Raw genomic sequence first — 10,787 nt, 5'->3', positions numbered from 1 at the left:
AAAAGAATGGGCATCAAAATGTACTTAAAGTACCAAAAGTAGAAAGTAGTCATTATGCAGAATGTCCCATTTCACAAGTTTTCAAATGTTTACAAATCTTTTGAAAATAGCTCAAAGATCTGCTATTTTCAAATGGCTGAAATGTATATATGGCTGAAGTGGATAATGTATGTTTTGTAATAATAATCTAAACCTACAAAGTAACTAGTAACTAAAGCTGTCAAATAATTGTAGTGGAGTAAAAGTACAATATTTTCCTTTGAGATGTAGTGGAGTATAAGTAAAAGTACTGAAAATGGGAAATACTCCAGTAGGGCGCACTCTCACCAAAAGTTGGCTGGCCGCTGTTAAACGCAGGTTGTGCTTTTTTTGCAGCCAGCGGATTCTAAAAAAACGCTGTGACGCACCTGTCACTCACATTCAAGACCATCCCCGTAGCCCGCACCGCCTGCTGCCTTGAGCACCATGGTGCTTCCTGAGTCTTGGGACGGTCCGCCTTCGACTCACCCGATTGGACAGAGGGAGAAAATCAGCTCCTGCCTTCAGCAGTTTTATGCTTCCAATGGACAAGTCGTGTAGAGCAGATAAACGCAAGGTCTGCGCGACAAGCGGAAAAATCTGCTCTTGCGTGAATCCACGCATTTACATTGACAATGCATTGGCAGATTCTGCCCCAGAGGTAAAATAAAAGTGCGGTGAGAGCGCGCCTGTAAAGCAAAATTCGTCAAAAGTGTACTTAAATACAGTACTTAAGTGAATGTACTTGGGGGGGGGGGGGCTGTTCTTTAAAAAAAAATCTGCACATTTGATTTGTTTCTTTATGCTTTCTTCTATATGTACTTGTTTTTATATTTTTATATTTTTTTATATTATTTTGCCTGAGAATAGGGACGCCAGGGGTTAATGATCTTTGGTGCAGTGGTGGAAAGTAACTAAGTACATTTACTCAAGTACTGTACTTAAGTACAATGTTGATGTATTTATTTTTACTTTACTGGAGTATTTCCAATTTTCATTACTTTTACTTCTACTCCGTTACATCTCAGAGGCAAATATTGTACTTTTACTCCACTAGAATTATTTGAAAACTTTAGTTACTAGTTACTTTTTAGATTTGTATTATTATTACACAACATACAGTAACCACTTCAGCCCTATATACATTTAGGTCCTTTGAAAATAGCCGATCTACAAGCTCACAATGCGTCGCGATGCGACGCATTGTGAGCTTGTAGATCTGCTGTTTTCCAAAGATTTGTATACATTTTAAAACGTGTTAAATGGGACATTCTGCATAACGAGTACTTTCCACTTTTGGTACTTTAAGAACATTTTGATACCAATATTTTTGAATTCCAGACTTTTACTCGTAACGGACATTCTAGATTGCAGTATTGATAGTTTTACTTTTACTAATGTGAATACTTGTTCCACCACTGCTGAGAATAGGGACACGCCAGGGTTAATGATCTTTGGTGTCATTTGTTTTAAGGGAGTGTGGATAGGTCTGTACAACGATGTCAACAGCTGGAGATGGTCTCTGGAAGATGAAAGCTTCTACAACGATGCAGAGGAACACACGTTCAGGAACTGGGCTCCTGGTCAACCAGGCGGTGATGGAGCTTGTGTCATAATGCATCAGAGTGATGGAGAGTTTTTCGATCGCAGTTGTGCAAAGAGCCAGCCTTTCATCTGCTTCGACACAGGTGAGATGCAGTGCTGGAAAGTAACCAATTACATTTACTCAAGTACTTTACTTAAGCAAAAAAAAAAAATAACTTGCGTATTTCCAATGGTCAGTACTTTTATTTCTACTCCACTACACCTCAAGAGGCAAATATTGTACTTTTTACTCCACTAACATTATTTGAAAACTTTACTAGATACTTTGTAGATTTGTATTATTATTACAAAACATACATTAACAACTTCAGGCCTATTTATTTTCAGAGCCAATAAGGAAATACATCAAACTTCCAAAGACAATGTCATGGTCCGAGGCTCAGAGGGAGTGCAGGGAGAAACACACAGACCTGGCCAGTGTGAGGAACCAGGCTGAGAACCAGGAGATCCAGAAGATCTTGGACCATTCAAGGGCCTACTGGATCGGTCTGTACCGAGACTCCTGGAAGTGGTCCGATGGGAGCAACTCCTCATTCAGGTACAGTGGTGTAAAGTAACTAAGTACATTTACTCAAGTACTGTACTTAAGTAAAAGGTTGAGGTATTTTTACTTTACTGGAGTACTTACAATTTTCAGTACTTTTACTTCTACTCCACTACATCTCAGAGGCAAATATTGTAATTAATTTTGAAAAATGTAGTTACTTTACCTAGTTACTTTGTAGATTGTGATTATTATTCCAAAATAAACATTAACCACTTCAGCCCTATATACATTTCAGCCATTTGAAAATAGCCGATCTACAGGCTCACAATGCGACGCATTGTGAGCTTGTAGATCGGCTATTTTCAAAATATTTGAATAAACTTGAAAACTTGAAATGGGACATTCTGCACACTGAGTACTTTTACTTTTGGTAGGTCTACTTTAAGTACAATTTGATGGCAATACTTTATACTTTTAATCAAGTACATTTTGAATTCTGGACTTTTACTTTTAACAGAGTATTTCTACATTGCAGTATTGATGCTTTTACTTTGGTAAAAAAAAAAAACTTTTTCCACCACTGCTCAGGTACTGGAATACGGGGGAACCAAATGGTGGTCTGACGGAGACATGTGTTGCCATGGAGTTTGACAGTGGGTCCAAATGGGCCGACTGGAATTGTGACCGAAAAGCTTCCTTCATCTGCTACAGAGGTAAGTGATAACTGATAGTGGTGGAAAAACTACTAAATTTTTTTAAAACGTTTTTTACTAAAAGTATCAATACTGCAATGTAGAAATACTCTGTTACAAGTAAAAGTCCGGAATTCAAAATGTACTTGAGTAAAAGTACAAAAGTATTGGTATCAAACTTAATAATAATACTTAGTACCAAAAGTAAAAGTACTCATTATGCAGAATGTTTTCAAAAGTATAAAACATGTTTTGAAAATAGCAGATCTACAAGCTCACAATGTGTCGCATCGCGATGCATTGTGAGCTTGTAGATTGTAGATTTTCAAATGGCCAAAATGTATATAGGGCTGAAGTGGTTAATGTATGTTTTGTAATAATAATCAAAATCTACAAAGTAACTAAAGTTAATATTTGGAGTGGAGTAAAAGCACAATATTTGCCTCTGAGATGTAGTGGAGTAGAAGTAAAAGTACTGAAAATTGGAAATACTCCAGTAAAGTAAAATTACCTCAAAATTGTACTTAAGTGAGGGCAAAGGTCAAGATATGAATGTTACGTTGGATTTGATTTGTTTAATCATTCCGTTTTGGCGAAGAGAACATTTCTAAAAAAATGTTTTAAATTCATTTCACTTCATTATACTGTAATATTGATTAGCATCTGAATTCCATCAATGAAACGAACAGTGGCGGAAAAAGTACTCAAATGATTTACTTAAGTAAAAGTATCAATACTGCAATATAGAAATACTCTGTTAGGGCGCGCTCACACCAAAAGTTGGCTGGCAGCTGTTAAACGCAGGTTGTGCGCGGCCAATTTTTTTTGCAGCCAGCGGATTCTAAAAAAACGCTGTGACGCACCTGTCACTCACTTTCAGGACCGTCCCCGTAGCCCGCACCGCTTGCTGCCTTGTGCTTCCTGAGTCTTGAGACGGTCCGCCTTCGACTCACCCGATTGGACAGAGGAGGAAAATCAGCTCCTGCCTCCAGTAGTTTTCTGCTTCAAATGGACAAGTCGTGTAGAGCAGATAAACGCAAGGTCTGCGCGACAAGCGGAAAAATCCGCTCTTGCGTGAATCCACGCATTTACATTGACAATGCATTGGCAGATTCTGCCCCAGAGGTAAAATAAAAGTGCGGTGGGAGCGCGCCCTTACAAGTAAAAGTAAAAAATTAATTAAAAAAAATACTTGAGTAAAAGTACAAAAGTATTGGCATCAAAATATACTTAAACTACCAAAAGCAAAAGTACTAAAATATTTGAAAATATAGGGCTATAGTGGTTAATGTATGTTTTATAATATAATCATTTATATCTGAAAAATAACAAGTCACTAAAGTTTTCAAATCATTGTAGTCGAGTAAAAGTACAATATTTGTCTCTGAGATGTAGTGGAGTAGAAGTAAAAGTATTGGAAATTGGAAATACTCAAGTAAAGTTCAAATACCTCCACATTTTGCTATACTTAAGTAAATGTACTTAGCTTCCACCACTGGAAACGGACATCTAATGTTTCTTTTTAAAGTTCCAGTGAAGAAACAAGTGTTGAGAGTGAAGCTGACCATAAACTCCTCCCTGGATATGAACGACCCTGCAGTACAAGAGGCCATTTTGGAGCAGGTATGATTAAACTGTATTATTAAATAAAAGAGCATTTCACCCATTTTCAGCCTTATGTTCATATAATTGGTCCTTTAGCTAATGCAGTGGTTCTCAACCTGTTGGACCCCCCCAAAACAATCATATTTGAACCGGGGACCACCCAAAATAATCATATTTGAACCGGGGACCCCCCAAAATAATCATATTTGAACCGGGGCCCCCCACCCTGTCAAGCTCTTGGAGTTGTAGGATTTGAAGGCATTATATTAAGTTTGACTCGGTTCCACAGATAAAATATTGTGAAAATAGCTGATCTACAAGCTCACAATGCCATTGTGATCTTGTAGATCAGCTATTGTTATTCATATTGTTTTGCCTCTTTCTTATATTATTTGACAATTTGGCCAATGTTTGACCAGTTTTTATAGTATAGTTTGTTACTTTTGATGCAGTAATGGTTGTTTTTCACTTCATTTCATTCCCTAAGCACTTATTTGACAATAAATACAAAGTTTACCAGTGACAATTCATGCAAAGGCTCTGGGCTAAGGGCCCCCCTCAGCTCTTGGGCCCCTGAGCCTGTGTGGTAATCCACCCCTAACCATGTATAACTCACCAAGAGATGATGATGATGATCAGGCACTGTTCATCAGAATCATTCTGCTCTGTGTCTCAGTTGAAGCAGAACATGAAGGACCACCAGGGGGCGCCAGCAGACATCAAAGTGAAGTGGGTGCAGCAGGCTGATGGAAGGATCTTCCACAAGGAAGACAAGAAGAAGAAGGAGAAGAAGAAACGGGAGAGGAAGCCTAGGCTAACAAAGAGTGAGCTTTAAACCGCTTAAAATGATCCCTGGCTAATAAGTCTTATATGCTTTAAGCAAGGGATAATGCATGGGGAGGTGGTCATTATTGAAATTTGAAGCCTGACAGGGTGATTATGCATAACCACCCTGAAGGGCTTTAAATTTCAATAATGACCACCTCCCCATGCATTATCCCGCTTATTACACGGCTACTTAATAAATTCATAAATAAATTTACCCAAAAGTACCAACAAAACGAAGTATGTCCTTGCTTACAGCAATGAAAGTATTCCATAAGTATTGGGCTGGGCGGACAAAAAAAGTGTATTATTACGCGGCTTGGTTGAATGCTCGATTCTGATTGGTCAATCGTCGGTCATTATTTCTGGATAATGACCGATGAGCTCAATAACGGACCGCTGTGTAATCAGAGACTCAGAACACCTGCTCATATCAACTTGCGCTGCTTAGTTTTATGCTTTATCCAACATGACAGCCATGTAAACAAACAATGCAATTTACAACTAAATGTTGCTCTCAAGAATGTTTTTGAAAACATTTGAAGTGAGAAATAGACGATGCAATGACCGAAAAGTCATTCAATTTATCCTCTACACTTCCTTGTTTATCGTGGCGCAACAATGGGGGAATACCAAAACATTCGCCCCAAAACACAGTCGCCCCGGGGCAAATACGGCGGTATTACAGGCAAATCCAGCGGTATATAGAATGGGGGTGAGTGTGTTTTGGGGAGTCTTCCCGTTACCTTATGGAATACTGTCATTTGTTTTCCGAGGCGAACTTGTCCGCCCAGCCCAATACATATGGAATACTTTCATTGCCTTAAGCAAGGAAATACTTTGTTTTGTTGTTACTTTTGAGTAAATTTATTTATTTATGTATTAGGTAGCCGTGTAACAAGCGGGATAATGTATGGGGAGGTAGTCATTATTGACATTTAAAGCCCGACAGGGTGATAATGCACCGAGGCCCCATACATTATCCCTTGCATAATTGCCCTCTATAACAAAAATTAAAAATGATAAATATTGTATTTATTTTAGAATGTGTGGTCCAGCCCTGCTGAATGTATGGAATGCATGTGCTAATATTTTAATATTTTACATATTGTTTTGATGCTCATATTAACCTTAGGAAGTTTTAAGTTGGTTTTAAGTTAGCACTATGCATTCCATACCATAGGTCTGGACCACACATGGACAGATGACATCAACTTGTGACAGGTGTTTTCCCCGTTGAGTAAAAGATGAACTATTTCTAAAATAAATACAATATTTAAGGTGTTTTTATTTTTAAATGTTAGTTATAGAGGGAAATTATTATGTATTAAGGCATATAAGGCTTATTAACGAGGGATCCTTTTAAAGGATCACTTCACCATTTTTAAATTTTCCCATCTGGTTTTCTTTTTACACCTTTTTCTCCCCAATGTAATCGTTTCACCAATTGATTCTTCACCTCACACATTTCTGTGTTGCTGTTGTGTCCTACTGACTCACCTGCCAGTGAGGAGCCCCCACCAGGAGGACATATGAGCCTTCGTACTTACTCCTCCCGCCCAACACTCCCTGCTGTAGGAGTACGTACAGTGACGTACAGTGACAAATATCACCCCCCGCCCCCCCGCCCGGCTTCCCTCCCCCAACACGGACCAATCGTGTTCAATGCAACACATGGGTGGGCCACATGCATTTTCAGAGCATGTTTGTTTTAATGATCAATCAATGGATTGTGTTCCAGCTTGGGTCAATGGAACCAACATAACCAACCAATACATATAGGACCATTTTTTGTGTTATCCTTTTAGCATTAAAGAGGTAGTTCACCCCCAAAAAGATTTTTTTTCTATCTATTACTCACTTTGAAGCCTTGAATTCATGGAGATTTTTTTTCCTAAGCCAATCATTTCCATTTTCCATTGAGTCTCCTACCAGAGACTCCGCTGGTCATCAAATTTTAGTTTTGTAATACATTTTTGACTAATAAAGTAATCAATCAATCAAACATTTTTTTTAAATAATGTTACATTATCAATATAACCCTATTGTTTTGCCAATTACTTCGGGTATACTACGTCCTCCACATCAAACTCCTGGCTGTCAGGTATAAAGAACCAGCTGATCACTCCATGTGTATACTGAAAGAACGAGCCCAATCGATGGTCTTGAAGGGCGGATCCAAACCCAGGCGCCCGGATTCCTGCGCCGCTTCCTATTGCTTCACCAATCTATGTCCCCGCCTCCCCTCCCCTCCCCCCCCCCGGCCTGTGCATGGAACACGCTGACGTCACCAAATTTAGAGCGACGCCCCTCTGCACTCTCTGATTGGTTATGAGATAACAAGGTTCACTCCCACTCCGAGACCACAGCTCCTGGGATCTTCCCCCAGCCTTTTTTCTTTTGTAACAAAAAAAGGGGCATGGGTTTCCGAGGCTACTCCATGTGTATCAGAGGCCTTCAGAACCAGCTGATCACTCCATGTGTATCAGAGGCCTTCAGAACCAGCTGATCACTCCATGTGTATCAGAGGCCTTCAGAACCAGCTGGTCACTCCATGTGTATCAGAGGCCTTCAGAACCAGCTGATCACTCCATGTGTATCAGAGGCCTCCAGAACCAGCTGATCACTCCATGTGTATCAGAGGCCTTCAGAACCAGCTGATCACTCCATGTGTATCAGAGGCCTTCAGAACCAGCTGATCACTCCATGTGTATCAGAGGCCTTCAGAACCAGCTGGTCACTCCATGTGTATCAGAGGCCTTCAGAACCAGCTGATCACTCCATGTGTATCAGAGGCCTTCAGAACCAGCTGATCACTCCATGTGTATCAGAGGCCTTCAGAACCAGCTGATCACTCCATGTGTATCAGAGACCTTCAGAACCAGCTGATCACTCCATGTGTATCAGAGGCCTCCAGAACCAGCTGATCACTCCATGTGTATCAGAGGCCTTCAGAACCAGCTGATCACTCCATGTGTATCAGAGGCCTTCAGAACCAGCTGATCACTCCATGTGTATCAGAGACCTTCAGAACCAGCTGATCACTACATGTGTATCAGAGGCCTCCAGAACCAGCTGGTCACTACATGTGTATCAGAGGCCTTCAGAACCAGCTGGTCACTACATGTGTATCAGAGGCCTTCAGAACCAGCTGGTCACTCCCTTCATACAATTCCTTAGGACTTTTTTCTCTTATTCATAATATTGAGGACACAAAACCCATTGAGTTTGTTTTCACTACATAATGCATAGATACTGTATATGCACCACATATCTGGGACAAACTCCCAGAAAACTGTCAGTCTGCTGCCACGCTTAGCTATTTTAAATTAACCCATTCAATCCGGGAACGCATCTGTCATTTTAAGATTTCTTTGGCTATTCAAAAATAATCTTTGATTTTTTCTTTTTACGCGGACATTTACAACTAAAATCTTTGCTTCTGAGGGGTCCCTGGAACTAAATGTTTTACCAAACATTTTTAGATATATATTATATATTTTATAAAATATATATATTTTATATATATTTAATAGCAGATCTACAAGCTCATACTCGGTGCCACGCTATTAGCTTGTAGATCTGCTATTTTTGAATAGCCAAAAAAATCTTAAAATGACACAAACTATGCTTTCCCGGTCTTAAAGGGTTAAAGACCTTTCTATTTGCCATTGCCTTTCATTGAGTAATAGTTTTTTTTCTACGCTAAAGTGTTTCCTTTGCTTGATGTTGTGTAAAGCAGTGTTGATTTTGTCGACTAAAAACTATGATGAAAAATGTTTGTCGACTGCCGTTTTTCACTGATGAAAACCAAATAAAAACTAAATAAAAACTAAACTAAAACTAAGACTAAATATATTGACAATTTTCGTCAACAAATAAAAACTAGACTAAAATGTTAGTGAGGGACGAGTGGAGAAGAGATCCAGTAGAACTAAAAGACAAGTCATTTTATGTTTGGTTGCGCTCTGAAAATAGCAGATCTACAAGCTCACAACGTGTCGCAGGCAACCAAGAGTAAAATCAGCCATTATGATGCCATCAAGGCACCGCCAAAACACATTTTAGTCGACTAAATCAACTGTAGATTTAGTCGAGTCGACTATAATCTTATATTTAGTCGACTAAAACTAGACTAACAGTAAAACATTTCAGATGACTAAAATATGACTAAAACTAAATAATTTTTTTTTGTCAAAATCAACACTGGTGTAAAGCACATTATCTTGTTGTTGAAATGTGCTTTATAAATAAACTTGCCTTGCCTACAGTTTGTGTGAGCTTGACCCACATTGTTGGGTCAAACGCCTGGACTATAGAACCAGGACCTGCTGATGACTGTTCTACCTTCTGAGCCTGCTAGTTAGAATTACTATGGAAGTGTCCTTTTACTGTCATTTATCACTTTTTACATTTGATCTATTTTGTGTTTTATCCTTTTCTTATGTTTTTACACTTTGTGTTGTTTTACTCAGTGGTGGAAAAAGTACTCAAATGTTTTACTTAAGTCCGGAATTCAAAATGTACTTGAGTAAAAGTACAAAAGTATTGGTATGAAAATATACTTAAAATACAAAAGTAAAAATACTCATTATGCAGAATGTCCTATTTCAAACGTTTTTAAATGTATAAAATGTATAGAAATCTTTTGAAAACAGCAGATCTACTGAAGTGGTTAATGTATGTTTTGTGATAATCTAAATCTGCAAAGTAATTAGTAAGTTTTCAAATAATTGTTGTGGAGTAAAAGAACAATATTTGCCTCTGAGATGTAGTGGAGTAGAAGTAAAAGTACTGAAAATTGGAAACACTCCAGTAAAGTAAAAGATACCTCAAAATTGTACTTAAGTACAGTACTTGGTTACTTTACACCACTGGTTAGTTATAACTATAGGAGTGTCCTTTTAACCCCGACAAAGTTATGTCTCTATATTGTGTGGTTTTGCTGTCATTTATCACTTCTTAAATTTGATCTATTTTGTGTTTTATCCTTTTCTTTTGTTTTAACACTTTTTATGGTTTTACTCAGTTTTTAGTCTTATTTTAGTATTTAGGTTCAACACCGTTTTAAATGAGCTCTATAAATAAAGTAGATATGATTGAGTGGGAGACTCATTCTATGATACTGCAGAGTGTGAATAGAGAACATTCTGAAAATGTATTTGAACGAACATTTATTCAGATCTTTGTTTGACTGTGATAATGTATGAACTTTACACACTTATTTTTAAAACTGTGTTTCTCAACAGTTCCATTTGTATTTGAAGACAGTGTTTCATATATTACCATGTATGGGTCTTGATCAGTGTAATGACTTCATTAAACATTCGTTTAAAATATACAGCGTGTGTATATAAATTTTGTGTGTGTGCACACGGGCTCGTCCGTCTATTATCTAGTTACTTTACACCACTGCCAGTAGGCTCTGTTATTAGTTATGTTCCCTGGTGGGGGGGGGGTGGGGGTTGCTATTATACAGTGGTGGGAAAAGTACTCAAATGTTGTACTTAAGTAAAAGTATCAATACTGCAATGTAGAAGTACAAAAGTATTGGT

At 38.3% G+C, this 10,787-nt stretch overlaps 1 protein-coding gene and 1 long non-coding RNA gene across 2 annotated transcripts in view; both read left to right on the top strand.

The window, feature by feature from the left end:
- LOC308097356 (lymphocyte antigen 75-like) overlaps positions 1-5,242 on the top strand; it is a gene marked incomplete at its 3' end in the record, with an annotated part of 10,955 nt that extends 5,713 nt beyond the window's left edge. Inside the window, exons 3-7 of the mRNA XM_080445113.1 lie at positions 1,493-1,706; positions 1,951-2,161; positions 2,699-2,823; positions 4,331-4,425; positions 5,084-5,242. Coding sequence (XP_080301239.1) covers positions 1,493-1,706; positions 1,951-2,161; positions 2,699-2,823; positions 4,331-4,425; positions 5,084-5,242 — 804 coding nt within the window. The remainder of the gene's footprint in view (positions 1-1,492; positions 1,707-1,950; positions 2,162-2,698; positions 2,824-4,330; positions 4,426-5,083) is intronic.
- Positions 1-10,787, top strand: part of LOC308096711 — a 776,952-nt gene that overhangs the window by 525,682 nt on the left and 240,483 nt on the right. The gene's annotated exons all lie outside the window — the stretch shown is intronic.

This window comes from Gymnoscopelus braueri (assembly GCF_963280865.1).
Source record: "Gymnoscopelus braueri genome assembly, chromosome: 12".
Classification (NCBI taxonomy): Eukaryota; Metazoa; Chordata; class Actinopteri; order Myctophiformes; family Myctophidae; genus Gymnoscopelus; species Gymnoscopelus braueri.
This window is presented reverse-complemented; position numbering and strand designations above follow the sequence as displayed.